The 19973-nt window shown below is 42.2% G+C and overlaps 1 protein-coding gene across 5 annotated transcripts in view; it reads right to left on the reverse strand.

The window, feature by feature from the left end:
- The window catches only part of VIPAS39 (VPS33B interacting protein, apical-basolateral polarity regulator, spe-39 homolog), a 24708-nt gene extending 4817 nt beyond the window's left edge, over nucleotides 1-19891 (reverse strand). For 2 of the 5 annotated variants that reach the window (XR_011532801.1, XM_008536486.2), the window contains exons 1-15: nucleotides 19594-19735; nucleotides 16866-16958; nucleotides 16107-16209; nucleotides 13388-13534; nucleotides 12265-12303; nucleotides 11848-11912; nucleotides 10857-10913; nucleotides 8625-8717; nucleotides 8091-8124; nucleotides 7489-7591; nucleotides 5809-5836; nucleotides 3437-3510; nucleotides 1481-1556; nucleotides 906-1040; nucleotides 226-267 (exon numbers count right to left, since the gene is read on the reverse strand). Coding sequence is in view for 3 of the 5 variants with exons in the window: in XM_008536486.2 (XP_008534708.1) it covers nucleotides 226-267; nucleotides 906-1040; nucleotides 1481-1556; nucleotides 3437-3510; nucleotides 5809-5836; nucleotides 7489-7591; nucleotides 8091-8124; nucleotides 8625-8717; nucleotides 10857-10913; nucleotides 11848-11912; nucleotides 12265-12303; nucleotides 13388-13534; nucleotides 16107-16209; nucleotides 16866-16958 (1089 nt within the window). In the remaining 2 variants the exon portion in view is untranslated. The other 3 variants (XR_011532802.1, XM_008536494.2, XM_008536501.2) reach the window with 3 other exon arrangements.
- Nucleotides 19892-19973: the final 82 nt, after the last annotated feature.

A 19973-nucleotide genomic window follows, 5' to 3' on the forward strand; every position in this document is an offset into this window, starting at 1 on the left:
CACCCCTTACAATCCAGAAATCGCTCAGGTCATGAAGAACGCCTTCATTCCCGGTCCCCGCACTGCTGCAGGCCACCCAGCCGAGGCGTTCTCCTTCCCCCGAACTCGGTCCCTTCTACCTTGGACCTCGAACGTCGAGGGACTTACTGTGCAGGTACAGTAAAGCAACATCCACTCCATGTAGTTACTATTACTGTTACCAAACACTGACCCATTTCTATCTACCTTAAATGTCTTCTTCAGGTTGACCGGACTGCTGAATGTCCCCTAGGATGAAAGTGGAGAAGGAATTTTAGTGCTACTGACTTGCCCAAATACCACCCAATCTCCCATTTTCTAGTCCATCACCCAGACATTCTACACTTCACTCTGTAACCATTTAAACCCAGAAATTAATTTAAGAGAAAAGCTCCACTGGGTCTAACTGGATATCACCACAACCCGGCTTAACGGGAGTGGATAGGTATGGAGTATTTCCCAATTTTATGCTAATCCTATGATCATTAGGATCATGTCCACCTATGATCATTGATCATTAAATTCAAGCTTCTTCAAAAAAATTTTTTTAAAAAGTACCTACAGATGCCTAACACCTGCTGTTCTTCTCTACATGGTGCGAATCCATTTGAAATTATGGACCTTTGAACAGAGGCTGCCATGGGACCAGCACTGGTGAGACGGAATGTGCTATGCTAGTCTGCCAGCTCACTGGAAGCCACGCAGGGCCTCACAAACCTTTTCCCCTCTTGGCTCACCCCTGCTGAGGGCCAAGGGAGATTCTAGGTAGATTTCCGAGAACTACATGCACCCATTGGTCACAGAGTACATCGAAATACTGGCTTCAAACTAAGCTCCTCTCGTGCAGGGAGGGTGTGCGGGATCTTTCTTTCACACTGTGCCTGTACCTCAGCCTCCGTGTAATGGTAGAAGCAGGAGTAGAAAAGTGTCGTCACTAACGGCATGTTGAGGATGGAAGCTTTCCGGGGGTGCTTCCGGAACATCTCAGTCTGTCCCGCTGCTTCTAGATGTCGGTCATTTGCCTGTGGCAGAGTGAGCCAAGTGGAGAAAAAGAACAATGTCCATGGAGTAGAGGCAGGAGAGAAACCTTTAATACTACAGCAGTTGTTCCCTACCCTAGAGGCAAAGAAGGAAAAAAGAAAGAAATTGCCTAGCATAGCCCAGGGGAGTTTAAAATTCATAAAATGATGACAAGTTAGATGGAGGAAGACCAGAGAAGTAGCAAGGAAATGAGAGTTCCGGGATGAAGAGGAAATACTTCCAACTTAAAAGCAGATGAGAAGAAAAGGGATGCCTGAGAACAATGGAGGGAAGGGAGCTATCATGTAGAGAGAGAAAATGAAAGGCTCTCAGGGATTGTAACAGGAAATGACATATACAGGCAGAGCGTAGAAGTCTCCTACATGCTGAATGCACTGAGCACGGGCATTGAAGCAGAAAATGCAGAGATGAGGAGTCTCACCTCGATAATGATCTGACGTTCCAGGAGCGTGTAATGGTCTTGGATGTGTGCAGAATCTTCTGCTGAAAATGGCAAACTGACAGAGGGCCAGAAGGTTAGTGCCTCTTTCTCCACTCAAATAGGAAACAAACCCAGCTAAACTAAATCACTACTGTAAGCATAAGAGGTTCACGGTGCGTCACAAATCTGATCTCAATTCACCTTTACAGCATCCCTGAAAGGCAGAGAGAGAGAAAGCAGAAAGTACAGTACATCTTTGGCTGGGATTTTGTATTTAAGGTTTTGCCAATTCAAGAGGAATCCTGAAGGTCCATAAAACACCTATAGTCATTAGTGATTTTGCTGAGGAATTAATTAGAATCCTCTCATTGTGGGAGTTGGAACATTTGGTGAATGAGTCACATTAGCTAGTGAGTGGGCCTAGTGAACTGTCCATCATACACATCCCAGGGAAGCACTGTGGTTCATGTCATTGCTTAATGTCAATACTTAACTCTCCTTAAGGGGCACTTACATCTGTTAGCCATTTTTTATTGCAGAGCAATAAGGTAAAATTAAATTACATGGCATGGTGGTACATTTGTAGATTGGTTAAGATCTCCACAAATGTCAAGGGTCCCATCTTAAACAGTACATCATATTGATGAAGAAGTTGAGGGACAAACAGTGTCTTGCCTAACAGTCATATGGTAAGTCAATGGGTAAGCCCCAGAACACAAGCCAGATTTTAAGCTCCCAGCTCACAGATCTATCCTTTAGAAAGTGCTGCCTTATTCCCCTACTTTACTCATTCCGGGAAGAATTCTGAAAATTCAATTATACTGTCACAGATAAGTGTGAGCCACAGCCACTTGTTAGAAGAGATAAAGGGAGACAGCAATAGTTCCAGTTATTTCACTGTTCTAACTTTTCTCTTTGTTTACTAGAGGCCATATGACATAGCTCAGTTATTTGGAACATTAAAATTAAGGACTGTATTGTCAGAGACAAATTTGTAAATGTGAAGCCTAGAAATCATGTTGCATGAGGAATGACTGAAACAACTGAGAACACTGACCCTGGAGCAGTGGACCTGGCACTACTGCCACACACCCTACTTACTGGGTGATGCTAGACGGGTCTGGAAAGATCCAGGGAAGCAAGTTTCAGCTCAACATAAGGACGCACTTTCCAATAATGAAGGCTGTCCAACAATAAAATGAGCTGCTTCCAAGAGCAGTGAGCGCCCCATCACTGGAAGAATATGTGGGGCTGGTTTTTACAGGGATTTATATTCTGGATGAAAGCTTGCACTGAATCAGTGGTTCTTCAGCTTTGAGGTTTCAAGAATTAGTAATATTGAAAAAAATATATAAAGTGTTGCCAACTTTTTATTTTAGTATAGAAGGTGATAAAAAAAAATTACAACCCATTTTACTACCAAAAAAGGAGAGAAAAATATCCCAGATACAATGAAGTCATTCAAATTAAATAAATTTAGCTTTAGAAAAAACTCTCAGGGCCAGCCCCGTGGCCGAGTGGTTAAGTTTGCACACTCTGCTGTGGCAGCCCAGGGTTTCACCGGTTCGCATCCTGGGCGCGGACATGGCACTGCTCATCAAGCCATGCTGAGGTGGCGTCCCACATGCCACAACTAGAAGGACCCACAACTAAGAATATACAACTATGTACCGGGGGCTCTGGGGAAAAAAAGGAAAAATAAAATCTTGAAAAAAAAAAAAAGAAAAAGAAAAAACTCTCTATGTTGTCTTTATTTTTCTCAATTTATCACCAATCAATGAAAACTCTATTAGGGAGCAGCATTTGGAACCAGTGAATGAGACAATCTTTAATGATGCTGTATGATCCATTGTTAGCGTTTCCCTTCAACTATCTTTCCATTCCACTTTCTTTTAGTCTCCTAATTCCTCCATGTAAGAGTACTTATACTTAAAAAGATTTCTCCCCCATACTTACCCAATGCAGGTCTTAAGAAATTCTTTTCGTTTCTCAGGGTCCTGAATGTTCAAGTGCTCTCGATAATGGGATAGCTACAAAAAACAGAGAAAGGTTTTGAGCTATTCTGTCTCCTTAGAAGGGCGAGGTAGCTCTGTAAGTAGAATTTCCATGCTTAAAAACTAACTTCTTCACTATCAGAGATTCCTTCTGGGCGTGGATTGGGTGAGGGGATGGAGGAAGGGCAAAGAGTGGTGCAAAAATCACTCTTTGGTTTATCTATAACTGCAATATATAATACAGTCGCCAATAGCTACATTTGGTTGTTTATATTTAAATTTAAATTAATTAAATTTCTTAATTAGAAACTTCTTATTTTCTAATTTCTCTTTGTTTACCAGAGGCCATATGACCTGTCAGTTGCACTGGTTCTTAGTTCACTCGTCACTTTTCATGTGCTCAATAGCTACATGTGACTAGTGGCTACCCTATCGGACAGCACAGATATAGACCATTCCCACCATTGTAGGAAGCTCTGCTGGACAGCGCTGACCTACAGTGAAGCAATACGTAGACAGAGCACCCAGCTTTACTCTGAAGTTTGGCTTTAGCTTCAGTATTTAATCAAAACCAGCGTTTGCTTCAGTCTGAGACTTGGAAAGGCCGAAGAGCTAAATGCCTACTTCAACGTTATGTGTGGCATCCTTGACCTCGTGCATGATCAATGGTAGCATGATCCTATAAATATCTAACAATTAACAATGCCAGTAACATGAATAGGGCACGTCACTCTGATTCACTGTTGATAACTAAATATTCACATTCAAATACTACAGCTTCCACATGTAACGCCAAAAGAAAATCTGATGGGCTTTGTATTTTGAAAGTAAAAAATGAACTGAAGTTTAAATGATGCAATAATGAATGATTGTGAAAGTTGTAATTCTACATATAATTATTGAAAACTTTCCAAGAGTTAAAAAATAAACAGATTGACAGTTAATATGAATATTAAGAGAATGAAGTGGCTTTAGGAAGTACAGTATATCCTTTTAGAGCCAAGAAATGTGTATAAAAATGTAAATAACAGAAAACAGAATAAAAGAGATTACATTATATCATAATCTAATCTTTGTAAAATATTTGATATAAAATATATAGTATATAATCATTCCTAATAGTAAAGAAAGTAACCTTTAAGAGCTATAATTTTTTGGCATTAAGTCTTTCAAGAAAAAGTCCTACTTGGGAAATCTTCATATTCTATGAGGAAAAACTAAAGCAGACTATGAGCTTTGCCACTTCCAAAGTTTATGAGGTTGGAAAACTCCAAATTTATATACAACGTGCAAGATAAATCATCTTCAATTCAAACATAATAGAGAATATAAAGAAAATAAGAAAGTTTCAGATAAAAATGAGTTACCCAAAACATATTTGTTTTCACTAATCGAACTTAAAAAAAAACTTTGTAAGAATGCTGTATGAAGAAAATTCCTCATAGATTCAAACCTATGGAGATTAAAAATGTAAACAAAAGTTTTTCAAAATGATTACTACAGATTGCCAATCATTTTCAGTTGATTAAGATAAAGGAGTTTTGAGATTTGACCATGCCTCAAGTATTAGGAAGTACAAGTTCCTTTTACAAAATGTTACTGAAAAACATTCTCCTGAATTATCCTCTGCTGGGCAAAGAAGGTCACAATATTATTAAATGTGCCAGCTGAGCATGAGCATTGCTATCACCACAAATGTGCAGGCAGCAATCCTGCCATTGCTGGCACTGAGAAATTCTTATGCCTGCACTATAATGTCAAACTTTTAAAAATGGATCACTAAAGTTTCAATAATACAATTAAATTTTTGGTAAAATTTCAGATTTATTCTCGTATTCCAAGAGTTCATTCCATGATGGTAAAAATCTGCCAAAAGTCCATTTTAATACCCGATCAGTGAGCTCTCAGCCAAAATGTGTATTGGGTGCACCACCACCTGGACCTATCTTCCTTCTTGACCTATATCTGGTTTCTTATCCCTCTTAGCCTTCAAAATTTTCTTTAGTATTAGAAGCCAAAACCCAAAAGCTCCCATAAACCAGGAATTGAAAGTGACTAGAAACTAAAAAATAAATTACAAATTATCAGGCCAGTTTTCATTCATTTATTCAAAAAAATATTTATTCATGGGCCCAATCAAAAGAGCAGACAGAAAGAAACAAAACAGTACATCCTTTGGATTCAGTTTTCAGGCTTCCCAGATGCCCCTCTCTTCTGGATACAATCAATACCAAAGGAAAGGAGATAGCTCAATGCTACTGGGGTCATGGAGCCTGGGTTTTGGCTTAGATTTCAGTTAAATAGGTCCCCAAGTGAAACAAAGGCCACACTTACCGCAAGCTCTTCTGTTCTATCTAGGAACCTGGGAGGAAGCAGAAGGCAGCAGGGCATTTTTATCTATTGACGTGTGGCAGCAGAACCTCACAAAAGAGGATGACTGCTCTAGGAGGACACAAGTCAAACTCATTTGCCTCCATACACAAGATAAGCCCTTCTCTTCTTAAACTTTCTACCACCAGCAACCCTTTGAAAACACACGGTGGATCAGATGTCATTGCTCCCCTCATCTCTCTAGCTGAGCGAAAAGCAAGGACAAGAAGGCCTTACAGGGCACTAATAACTTTGTCATGTTACCACGTCTGGCAGAAAGGCTCAGAGCCTCCACAAAACCTTAGGCCACAGTAATCTTACGGTTTTTTCCCTTTTTTGGAAAGATTAAAGCACTCTTCTCTGGCAGTACAATCTTGGAAACAGATTTTCTCTCTTGTTCTCTCTTGTTTTCACATACAGTATACAATGTGTTCTGTCTACCCCAAAAGGCAGTAAGGCCTTGGAGCACAAGGATTTTTGTCTTCTGATTCCTTCTTACTTTGAATGGACCACTATAATTAACAACACTGCTTTGGCAATAGAGGTGATGCTTAATCAAGTCTTGTTCACTGGGAAGGAGGGAAGAAAGGGAGGGAGGGAGCGAATAGCCTGCCTTGATGAACGTCTTCTGCAAATTCCTGGCCAACCATCTGTAATCTTGACCCTGACCAGGTGACCTGCTTTCCCCACCTGAGTCTTCAGGGCAGCTCATCACTGTACTGGAGTCACTGGAGTTACCATGTGCCACATGTCAGCCTAAAGAGAGGTTCCAACCTCTTCCCTGACATTGAAGAAAGGACATAATACACATCCATTTTACTCTAAGGGTAGGAAATGGTCCCCACTGATCGGAATGAGATAGGGAAGGAAGTCACAAGAGAAGACACCGCCCCTCCCCACTCCCGCAGCCCCCAGCAGACATGCTCTTACTTCTCCACCTATCCGAATCCAACCTAGTCTCCTGGCCCCAAATCAATTCCTAACTGCTTCCATGAGGCTTTCCTGGGGTATCCTGACTGAAAATTATCATTTCTTCTTCTGCTCTTCCACTGTACTTCTCACTGCCATCACTGGGCACCAAGTGATACAAAAAATACCTTCATTCTAGGTCTTTTATACGAAAATACTTAATAAATATTAATACTATGGAACAGGCATTATGCCAAGTGCTTTTCACAACATTAACTCTTTTAATCTTCATAATGGCCCTGTGGGGCAAGTATCATCATCTCTGTTTTACAGATGGGCAAACTGATGCTTGGAGAGGTTGGGTAACTTGCTCACTCTTTGAACCAAGGGGAGCCAGTATTCAATGCAGGTGTGTTTGACTCCAGAGCCTGATTCTTTTTTTTTTTTGAGGAAGATTAGCCCTGAGCTAAAATCCGTGCCCATCTTCCTCTACTTTATATGTGGGACGCCTACGAGACCATGGCCTGCCAAGCAGAGCCCGATCCTTAACCACCAGCTACACTGTAACCTTATCACAACCTATGGTGTATTATTAGTTGTTCTATCACATTTCAGTATCTTGTCTAAAAACCATTTCCAGAAAAAAAGGACAGGGTCTTCTCTTTCTCTGTATCCCTTGGAGGGCTTTGAACAAAGTACTCGATAAACTTTATGGGCCAGATGATCAGTTCTTACCTAAAGAGGTCTAAAAGCAGCTTTTGATCCCCTATTTCCTTAAGGAAGTGAATGAGATGTCGCAGGGCAACCTGTCGCACCTCCAGCTCTCGGAAGAGGATCTCTGGCAGGAAGAAGTTAGGTGGGGAAAGATTAAAGCCTATGACTCAAGTGAAAATTGGTCTCCCTCCTCACACATTCCAAATGTTAACTCCTCAAAGTTGATCAGAGGCTAGGAATGGGTTTTTTATGGTAGCCATCCCTAAGACTCATTCCACCATCAACCTACTCCATGGCTCAGGGCAACTCTTAGCCATTGAGTCAGCTTTTCAGTTCTCATCAACCCAAACAGCAGGCACTTAGCATCACCTGACTTCCTCAAACCAACACAGCCATCTGTCTGTCCAGTAAATTAGGCGGGGTTTGCAGTTAATGTAGTTATCACACCAAAGGATGACGACTGCCCTCAGACATGTGATGTACTCTGAAGTCTCAGGCCACCCCAGCCGTCTCTGAAGCACACTCGACACTGGCGAATTCTAGTATGAAAGCCACGTGCCATTCTCCCCTCAAATGCAGGACTGAAGATTGCAGACTGAAGAATTCCTTTAAACCATGCTCACCTTTGCTCAGCGTCCTCTTCAGGAAGATCAGAACCTACAGGAAAAAAGAACAAAGAACGAATTACCCTGTGCAACCTTTCAAACACAAAGCCCTGCCCTGAACACCTGGTGTCTAAGACTGAGGTCAGCAACTCAGGAGAATCTTTGCAGGTCCAGATAACAGATTTCTCTATGCGATGGAAAGACAGGTGATGGATATCTGGGACTGAGCTGTGTCTTGGGAGTCCACATGCCCGTGTCCACACTGGCGAGAGACACCTCCCTCTGAGAGAGACTGCTCTCACATCTCTCCTCCCTCAGGTTAGTTTTTAGAACACAGAGCAGCCAACCTACTGCTTCTTGATCATAATCAAGAGTCCAACACACAACGTACGTCCTGCCAACTGAGTCTTAGAATGCATATTACCGAGACTCCTACACTTCAAAAGGGAATCCAGGATCTTTACCTGACATTTAACCTAAAATGTTAGAGTCTATTCTGATTGGAGTTTCAGAAACTAATGAAAACAACAACAAACGAAACCCACAACTCACTGCAGTAATGACGTTTCCATCGTGCATGCTTACTGCCTCTTCTAGGAGTTGTAGCTTGTCCTGTAAGGAGCGGAATCTTTCTAGTGAGCAGACCTGGCGGGATAAGAACAGAATTAGTGTGCAAGGAAGGCCATTTCCTATATTCCTTTGTCAGTGAATACTGAAGAATGGGCAAGAATAAAAGGAAATGTCCCCAGGGAGAGTCTATTTTTACACTATGGTCCCTAGCACTCTGTGAGAGCAGACTCCCACCACACCCTCTTTGGTTCGGCCTGTGCCTGAGAAGACGCCAATGTCGTGATGAAGTCTTACCCAAGTCAGTGGGTAGAGGGATTACTTGTTCTCTTTTTAATGAGGTATAATTTACATACAGTAAAATTGACCCTATTTAAGTACAGAGTTCAGTGAGTTTTGAAATTATATAATTTCATGTAACTACTACCACAATCAAGATACAGAACATTTCCATCACCCCAGACTTCCCTGTCTACTTTAACGTCAATACCCTCCTTCCATCCACAGCCCCTGGCAACCACTCACCTATTTCCAGTCACTAAAGTTTCCCCTTTTCTAGAATTTCATAAAAATAGAATCATACAACATCTGCCTGCTTTTTTTATATCTGGCTTCTTTCACTCAACATTATGATTCTGAGATGAACCTATGTGTTGTGGTGAGTATTAGTAGTTTGTGCCTATTTACTGGTAAGTAGTTTTCCATTGTATGGACATACCGCAATTTCTTTATCCATTTACCTGCTGATGTGTATTTGGGTTGTTTCCACTTTTGGAGCTTTTATGAATAAAGCTGCTATGAACATTTATGTACAAATCTTTGTATGAACATATGTTTTCATTTATCTTAGATTGTAAATGTCTACGAGTGAAATTAAGGGTATATTTAACTTGTAAGAAACTGCCAGACTATTTTACAAAGTACTTTTAGCATTTTACCCTCCTGCTCGCAGTTACTGGAGTTCCAGTTCCGCACACGCTCCCAACGCTTGGTATGATCAATACTTCCAAATTTAGCCCTTCTAGTGGCTGTTTACTGGTACCTCACAGTTTTAATTCACCTTTTTTTGATAATAATAATGTTGAGCATCTTTCCAAGTGCTTATTGGCCATTCATGTATCTTTTTTGTGATTTAACTGATCAAATCTTCTGCCAATTTTTTATTGGATTGTCTATCTTCTTATTACTGAAGATAATTTATTATTTACATATTCTAGATAAAAATCCTTTATAATACATGTATTTTGCAAATATTTTTTCCCAGCTATGGTGGTGGGCTTTTCATTTTAACAGTGCTTTCAAAGAACAAAAGTTTTTAATTTTGATGAAGTCCATTTTATCAATTTTTTCTTTTTTGTGTCATGTTTTTTGTGTCCCAGGTAATAAATCTTTGCCTAATCCAAGGTCACAAGGATTTTCACCTATATTTTCTTCCAGGAAATTTATAGTTTTAGCACTTACATTGAGGTCTATGATCCATTTTGATCCATTAATTATCATGATATCAATTCTCCCCAAACTGATCTACAGATTCAAGCAATCCCAATCAAAACCCCAGCAGCTCTTCTGCAGACGATGACAAGCTGTTACTAAAATTTACATGGAAATACAAAGGATCCAGAATAGCCAAAACAATTTTGGAAGAGAAGAGCAAAGTGGAAAGACTCATATTACCTAATTTAAGATTTACTACAAAGCTACATTTAATTAAGGCTGTGGTAATGGCATAAGGATAGACAAACAAATGAACTAGAATAAAGAGTCCAGAAATAGACCTACACATATACGGTCAATTGATTTTTGACAAAGGCACCAAGGTAATTCAAGGAGAAAGGATAGTCTTTTCAACAAATAGTGCTGGAACAAATGGAGAATTACATGGGAACAAAATGAGCCTCAATCCTGACCTCATACCATAAACAAAAGTTAACTCACAATGGATCACAGACGTAAACGTAAAAGATCGTTCTCATTCTGAAAGGTACTTTTCCGTCTCATCCATCACTCTTTCCCCACTACCTGATCAAAGCAACGCTAAACCCTGGAGAATCACAAATTCTGCAGCTCACTTTCCATCTTAGCGGATTTATTTTCCTCCTGAAAGCCACTTCATTTAATAAATAGAACTGGAGAGAGAGGCCGAGAAATCCCCCCTATGGAACAAGCTGGCCAGTTTCCAAAAAAATTCCCTAAGAATTCTCTCTCCAGTGGCCTTACCTTGCCCTTCCGGAGGCGTCGCACTGTGTCACTGGGGCTCCAGTCATTGCTGTAATCCTGGAATATTAGCAACACGTGAATTATCAGTGTGCCAGCTCCTCACCTCAAACTCACGGTCTTAGTCCCTAAAGAGGAGACATTTTGTGGGACGGAATGGATGAAAAAAATGAAGAACTGGGATGGTCTTGTTCTGAGTTTCTGAAAGAACTACAACAGCGACAATATAAGCAGGAGGTGGATCAAAGAGGGAATGAACCGCCTGACAAAAACAGTCATCCTGTGCCTACTGGTTTAAGACTTCAATCCCAAGATGCAATTAGTCATATTTAGGACTCTGTTAATGGCTTTGTCAAAAGAAGAAAAGAGGGAGAAATGTTCCTTTTCTGGACATTACGATATAGTTTCTTCCTCATGAATCAATTTGTTTTTTTATGCGCTTCATGGAAATATGAGCTCCACCAAGTTTTCAGGCCACAGGGATGATCAAAAACTTCCGGGGGCCAGCCTGGTGGCATAGCGGTTAAGTTTGCAAGCTCTGATTGGGCAGCCCAGGGTTGGCTGGTTTGGATCCAGGACACGGACCTACACACTGCTTATCAAGCCATGCTGTGGCAGACGTCCCACATATAAAATAGAGGAAGATGGACATGGATTTTAGCTCAGGGCCAATCTTCCTCAGCAAAAAGAGGAGGATTGGTGGCGGATGTTAGCTCAGGGCTAATTTTCCTCAAAAAAAAAAAACTTAAAAGACAGCATAATAGGCAAGAGTGCTAGGACTGAATCAGAAAATAGAGATTTTTGAATCCAGGTTCTACCATTTACTAGCTGTGAGACCACAGGTAAGCCCTAATGTTTAGAAATCCAGTTTTCTCATCTATAAAAGGGGTTAAAATAATACCTACTCAAAAAGTTGGGAAGATCAAACAAGATTGCATACATCAAAGCATTCTACAGTGTGTAAAGTGTGACACCGCTGTAAGACGTAACTCACCCTATACTCCCCCTTGGGTCTCCCCAGCTCTGGAGCATAGCTTTTGGCAGGTGTGTCCGACAAAGCTGAAAAAGAACAGGCAGCTGGTTCAGAAGGACATCATCTTCTTGTCATTCCTTTCTTCTACCGCTTCCTTCTCACACATTTTTTGACTTATGGGCTCCCAAGGTACCTTTATGGCCCAAAGGAGATCTCGGTTCCTCTCCAAAAATAGCATCCCTAGGAGTCCCTCCTTGCCCCTGTAGCCAGAATGATCCTCCTTACTCAGTATCAGAAAATTTCTCTAATACTGATGGTAGATTCAGAAGAAACTTCATCTAATCATCATAATTACCACCCTTTCCCATGACTCCCCAGACCATATCCCAAATCAGGAACAGCTCCCACAGCAATCAGGAGAAGAGAGTCGATGCCTACCATCAGAAAGAGACTGGAAGCTTCCAGGTCTAGTTCTCCCTAAAGGTAGAGAACACATGAGGGAAGAGGTGAACAGATCAAGTCAGAGCCATTCAGACTTGGTTAACCACGTAGTGTATACAGAACCTTATTCTGAAATGTGGGAACCGAAGGCTTAAAAACGCTTTTATTTAACTTCAGAAATTTGAGGTGCCATGGAAAAAAAAGGCAGGGAGGAAATTTGTTTTAATTGTGGTAAAATATAAATAACATAAAATTTACCATTTTAACCATTTTTAAGTCTACAGTTTGGTGGCACTGAGTACATCCACATTGTACAACCATCACCATTATCCATCTCCAGAACTTTATCATCCCAAACTGAGACTCCGTGCCCGTTAGATAATAACTCCCCATTCCCCCTTATCCCAGCCCCTGGTAACCACTATTCTACTTGTCTCTCTGAATCTGACTATTCCAGGTATTCCATAGAAATGGAATCATACGACATTTGTCTTTTTGGATCTGGCTTATTTCTCTTAGCATAAAGTCCTCAAGGTTCATCCATCTTGTAGCATCTATCAGAATTTTGTTTCTTTTTGGCTGAATAAAATTCCACTGCATGTATATTTTGCTTATCCATTCATAAGTCAATGGACATTTGCGTTGTTTCTACTTTTTGGCTATTCTGAATAATGCTGCTAGGGGCATTGGTATATAAGTACCTGTTCAAGCCCCTGTTTTCAATTCTCTTTGGTATGTACCCAGATTGGAGTACTGGATCTATGGTGATTCGACATTTAATTTTTTGAAGAACTGCCATACCGTCTTCCACAGCGGCTGCACCATTTTACATTCCCACCAGCAATGCACGGGGGTGGGCAGGAATTTCGCCCTAGGCAAATTTCTTCAGTACCTACCACAGGGTTAATGTCAGTTTTGTTCATCGTGTTCGAGAAAACCTACTGCAAGCCCTCTGAATTCCTCTCATTTTTCCCACTCCTAATCCCCGCTGCCAGCTCCAAAGACAATTCTTTATCCCTCAATAATCTTTTTCTTCCAGAGTAAACGAAAATTATAGTCTGAGTGTTTTTCTGAAAAAAGAAAAGGAGGACTCCCCGTCCCTTTAACTATCACTCTTTACCTCTGAAAAAGCTGCTCAGGGAGTAGGTAGAAGTAGGTTTGGGTAGTGGTGCATAGGAGGAGAAGCTGTTTCGGCTCTTTAGCTGTTCGCGGCCTTCATGGTTTGACACACTGGTACCAGCGGTCTCTTTGATGGACCATGAGATACCTGTGAGACAGTAAGAACCACATCAGTCATTCTCAGCCAAAATAGACCCTGGATATCAGGCATTCTAACAAATTCAAACGCTTTTCACCAGAGGCCCTGGTCCCTTGGCCGACAGGGACTCCAAAAATCCGGGCAGGCAAGAAAGGATAGAATCAACTAGACTAATTAACAGAAAAAGGGGCAAAGGAAAGGAATAAATGAGTCACAGAAGAGGAAATTCAAGTGGCTATTAAACATCTGAAAAGATGCTCAAGCTCACTCTTAATAAGAGAATTACAAAGTAAAAGTACACTGAGATACCACTGGCCCCCTAGCAGATTGACAAAGATCCAAAGTTTGATAATAGCCTGTGTTGGCAAAGCGGTGGGGGAAGAGGAGCCCTCCAACATTGTGAAGCCAGCACAAATCAGTGAACCTCTGCGGAGGGCACTTAGGCAACATCTGTCCAATACGGATGCAAATCCCCTCTGCCAGAAATCCCACTCCAAGAACTGACCTTTCATATACTCACATATGGGCAGAATATAAGATTATAGATAGCAATATAAACAACAAAAGGCTGGAAACAATCTAAACTTCATCAACAGCGGACTGGGTAAATAAATTATGGTAAGTCCATACAATGTAAGACTATGCTGCTGTTTAAAAAAAGGAGAAACAATGAGAAAGCTATTTATACAGTGATTTGGAAACAGCTCTAAGCTGTATTAGCAAGTGAAAAGAGCAGGGTATAAAGTAGAGGGCCACTTCTGTGAAAAGGGGGTAGGAATATATATTCTTTTTTTTTTTCTGGTGAGGAAGATTGGCCCTGAGCTCACATCTGTTGCCAACTTTCCTCTTTTTGCTTGAAGGAGACTGTCGCTGAACTAATATCCATGCCAATCTTCCTCTATTTCATGTGGGATGCAGCCACAGTGTGGCTTGACAAGCAGTGCTAGGTCTGCACCTGGGATCTGAACCTGCAAACCCTGGGCCACTGAAGCGGAGCACCTGAACTTAACCACTATGCGACTGGGCTGGACCCCAAGAATATATATTCTTACATGCATTTGCAAATGTAAAAAGATTCTTTAGACAAATACCCAGGATGCAAACAACAGGGTTATTTTTGGGGAGGTAGGGACTGAGAACTGAGTGGATGCATGACAGTGAGGAAGGGAAATTTTCACTGTTATGCCTTAAGTACATTTTTTTTTAAAGATTGGCACCTGAGGGGCTGGCTCCATGGCCGAGTGGTTAAGTTCGCACACTCCGCTGCAGGCAGCCCAGTGTTTCGTTGGTTCGAATCCTGGGCGCGGACATGGCACTGCCCGTCAAGCCACGCTGAAGCAGCATCCCACATGCCACAACTAGAATGACCCACAACAAAGAATATGCAACTACGTACTGGGGGGCTTTGGGGAGAAAAACAACAAAAAAATCTTTGGATAAAGAAGTTGTGGTATATATATACAATGGAATACTACTCAGCCATAAAAAAGGACAAAGTCGTCTCATTCACAACAACATGGATAGACCTTGAGAGTATTATGTTGAGTGAAATAAGCCAGACAGAGAAAGACAAACTCTGTATGACTCCACTCATAGGTGGTAGTTAACATATGGACAAACAAAGAGAACTGATCAGTGGTTGCCAGGGGAAAGGGGGGTGGGGGGAGGGCACTAGGGGTGAAGTGGTGTACCTACAACATGACTAATAATGATGTACCACTGTAATTTCAAAAGGATGTTAACTGTTATAACCTTAAAAAAAAAAAAGATTGGCACCTGAGCTAACAACTGTTGCCAATCTTCTTTTTTCTGCTTTTTCTCCCCAAATCTCCCTAGTACATAGCTGTATATTTTAGTTGTGAGTCCTGTTAGTTGTGGCATGTGGGAAGCCGCCTCAGCATGGCCTAATGAGCAGTGCCATGTCCGCTCCCAGGATCCGAACCAGCGAAACCCTGGGCCGCCGAAGTGGAGCGTGTGAACTTAACCACTTGGCCACAGGGCCGGCCCCTTAAGTACTTTTTGATTTTTAAATTATGTGGCAGTATTTCCTATGAAAAAAACTTCAAAAAATATTCTTCAAAATCAGGTTGGACTCTGCAAAGGTGGTAAGTGGTGTGTCTTATATAACAGCTAGACAGTGAGACTTGGTGGTTAAGGAAGTGGGTTCTGTCAGGCAGTTATGAGCAATTAAGCCAGTAGTTCCCAAATATGACTGCCTATTAGAAGCACCTGCAGTACTTATTGCACACTGAGGCCACCATCCCCAGCCCTGAGACCCATTAAATCAGAGTCTCTGCAGTGAGGCCTAGGAACCTAATTTTAGTATGCACCCCAAGTGAGTCTGAAACAGCCAGCCAGCATCGGCCCTAGGACAGCAGACCTAGAGTGTCATATGGGCATGACTGCTGTATCTCCCCAAGTCTATCTTCTCCTGGGGTTACATGTCCAGGTATACGCTCATGTGAAAACAATCTATCCTCATTCCCTTTCCTGTTAAGCACCGAGGAGACAAACAAGTGGAGCCTTCATTAGTGACAAGAACCCTGAATATGGATCCCCTCCTAGGGCCTCTTCTACTTACTTCCCACAGGTTCCCCGCCCCAGCTGACTCTCTCCAGGTCGTCGTCATCGTCATCGTCCACGAAGTCTCGAAGGCTGTTGACCGCTCGCTTGGACTCCTTTAACTGCAGAGGGACATAAGGCAGGGCACTCAGGCAATCGCCACTTCCCACCCCTCTCTCTGACAACCAAGAAGGCTGAGGAACTGGGACTTGAAGATGGCCAACAAGTTCACCCTCTGAATCGAAAGCCTAGCCTGCTAGATATTTGCCAAGAAAACAATTTGCTTTTTAGCTAACATTGCAGTTCAGTGACAAAAGAGTTAGGAAGATTCAAAGCCACTTTTTAGTTCTAATCACACTCCTGGCAACGACCTGCTGTGTAAACCTGAGTGAGTTTATCCATCTCTTCAAAACGGAATGTTTCTCCATTTATAAAATTGACTCGATAAAGACAAAACTTCCGATTCAGTCCATCTTTCAAAAATAACAAATTTTATTACATAATAAAAGATTTGGAGTTATCAAAAAAAAAAACCTGCAAGCAATGAATCATGTCAAGAATGGAAAGCAAGAGGGCAGAGAGCTGGTTTTTACAGTCCCTCTGGCTTTTTTCGGAGGGCTCTTCTCCAGGACGATTCTCCTAAAGATCCGACCCAAACGTTTCTGAGCCTAATGGAGACAGGGTCAAAGCCAGGCTTCCGAGGACGCAAGGGGAAGGACTTTTAGAGTGGCAGTGTGCAGGGGGCTGCGACCTTCAGCAACAGTTCATGGAAACCTACCTGTGACAGCTCATCATCTTCATCATCAAAGGTAAAAGCCTTGAACTTGGAGCTGTTCCAATATTCCTCCTCATCACCCTTTGTCCGATTCATCTGGAGTGAGAGGAAGACAGATGTCTGTCCCTTTCTGGATTCCCCCCAAAAGAGCTCTGAAATCATTAGGTTCCCTCACTACAAACTCCCACTACATACAAAATGGATGCATAAAAGAATCAGGTCAAGCACATACTGAACCTGCCATATAAAACCAGATCCTTGGGTGTCCAACTGATCAAAGCATACTTTCGATCCTCTAATTACCCACAAGTAGTCATTCCTTTCCAGGACACCTACTTTCTTCAAGGCACTCTCTCGGGGGTTGTAAGGGACATTTAAAAAGTGCCAGACACAGTCCCTCTCCTGAAGGACCCTACAACAGAGCGGGGTATTCAGCATAGGTACGTATAAAGGTAAGCATGCAAGGCAAGCAAGGGTTATAAGAATGCATCATGAACCGTGCTGAATACACAACATCAATCAAAATATGAACAAAACAGCTAATAACTGCACTTGTGCATTCAACGTGTATCTACCGAGTGCCATCTCTGAGGCACTGTTCGAGGTTCTACGAATACTACAGTGAAATAAACTGACAAATATCTTGCTCTCATGTATGCTTGTTAAATGCCTGAAAGAATGAAAGCAATTAAAAGAAGCCAAATTATTCTGCCTGTATCTTCAAATCATGATTAATTTATCAACATGCATTGGCCAAAATTTGGGAAATGAGGGCAGGGCTAAGAAATGAAAGCATATAAAGATTCAGTCAAAACACCACAAGTCCCTCTCATAACTACTCTAAAATTAGATTTCACTCTGAAAAATAACTTTTGCCCTAGAATTAATTACAAACTAAACTATCAATGCCACCTGGATTAGAGAGGAAACTGGTTTAAGCCAAGAGCTGGGTACCAAAACTTCCACAACATCAAAAATAACTCCAAAGACTACACACTGTCAACTCTAAAGGATCAATTTGCTTTTCCTTCAACAGCGCCTCTCTCAACAGAAGCTTGTCGGCAGCCCTGCTGAGGAGGCTTCTGACGGCCCTTAACGTACTTGACTTTCACTTCCTGCTCTTTTCAGGGGAAGTAGGGATGGGAAAGTCACGGTGGGAATTGTCTACCGTCTGATCCCTTCCTATGGCAGACACCACTAACCAACTTCTACTGAAACCAGATGTGGCGTAAAAATCCTTTTGTATATTTAATGCCAAGGAGTCAAAACCAAATAAAAAAGCTGGCAGACACAACGAAATCATCCCTCACAGTGGTAGAAGCATAGACTTTGTAGTCAGGCAGCCTTGAGTTCAAACCTTGGTTTCTCCAATTCTGAGCACTGGCTAAATAGTTTTACTTCTAAGCCTCGCAAAATTCATATCCTACCTCACAGGGTTGCAGTGAAGAATATATAGGACTTAGGCAACACTTAACAAAACGCTTAGCAGAAAGTAAATACTAAATGTTAGTTATTTTTAGTATAGGATATCTTACTGACATCTTTCTATCTCGGTTTCCCCATCTGTAAAATGGGTGTTAACGATAGAAACCTACATTACAAGATTACTGTGAGGCTTAAAACAGTTAATACATATTTAGTACCTGACACAAAATTAATGCTCAGTATTAACTGTTATTAATAAATCGTCATGGTACCTTGGGAAAAGCTAGAAAGAAAATATTTTTAAGCAATCATAAAGATTAAAAAAATTAATTTGATACAAAAACTCTAGTGGCCATCACAAACACTGAAGGTGTGCATACAGCATGTACATGTAACTGGCACAAGTGCCAGTTCACAAGACATTTTCTCATCCTCAGAACAACTCTGTAAGGTAGGCCTGGCAGATTCCACGGCCATTTCACCAATGAGGGAAATGAGGCACAAAAGGATGATGTATCACACCCACCTTGCTACTTGCTCCTATTATCCAGGTTTTCTGACACCTGGATCATTTCACTCTGACTTGCACGGTCGTTCTAACTATTTTTCCCTCTAGGGACACCTAGGGCAGGTCATTATTTCACTACAGTAGATAAATATCTGTTAATATCTACAGCTGGGCACACCATGGGTCTAACACACCCAATAATCCAGGATTTCTGGAATCTTTTAAAACCATTCAACAGCAGTGGATACTTGACACCAATTTGTACTTCTAGTCCCAAATCAGAACCCGGATTTACTGGGCAAGCGAAGAGATAATGATTTAATGGCTCTAGAAGGTATAAAGCAACCAGGTACAATTTTAAGAGTAACCGAGAAAGGTGCTTCAACATGATTTAAAATACTTCAGAGGCTTGTCCTTATCGTCAGCAGTTTAACTCAAAGCCCACAAGACAGGGTAGCAGGTCCGAGGGGATAACAGGAACATGACAAAGTAAGGAAAACAGAGGCATCCGCAAAAGAAATCTACAACCAACACGCTCCCTGCTTGAGGACGCTCCAGAAAGGAGCTGCTGAGAAGTCAGATGCAGATTCTGTCATCATCTTCCGAGCCAGGCCTACACCGGCGAGGCTATGAACGGAGACCAGAGAATGTGGGTTAAACGAGGAAGACTCTGCGGGCGAACGTCCAGGAAGCCACGGATCTCCGGCAGTCGCCACAGCCCGGCAGATCCCTGGCCAGGGAAATGCTCGTTCAAAATCAAACGTCGAGGCTCACTCACAGCCCCAACCCCGAGCGTACCCCGGCTCCCGGCCCAGCGGTTGCTCCGACTGGAAGAAGAGTCAGGCCTGGAGGGTCTACGGACGCCTCCGACAGCAGGCGAAAGGATCAGGATGCGGAGAGGCTGGACTCAGCCAGATTCACGGCCGAAGCGGTCTGAGACACCCTCACCTCTTCCACACCGAGCCCTCCCTCTCAGCACAGCGCCAGACACTTCTGCCACTGGACCAGCCTCTCTAGTCAGGCTCTGCGGCATAGAAAACGGGCGGAAGGGGATAGTCCCGGGGAGGGTTGGGAGGGGGAAGAATGTGAGTCAAGTAAGAGGCCGCAGGGCGTGATGGAAGTTGTAGTTCCTTCCGCCTCTGCCGTCAGGCGCTGCCCGAACAGGCCACGGGGATGGT

Source organism: Equus przewalskii, chromosome 25 (assembly GCF_037783145.1).
Source record: "Equus przewalskii isolate Varuska chromosome 25, EquPr2, whole genome shotgun sequence".
Lineage (NCBI taxonomy): Eukaryota > Metazoa > Chordata > Mammalia > Perissodactyla > Equidae > Equus > Equus przewalskii.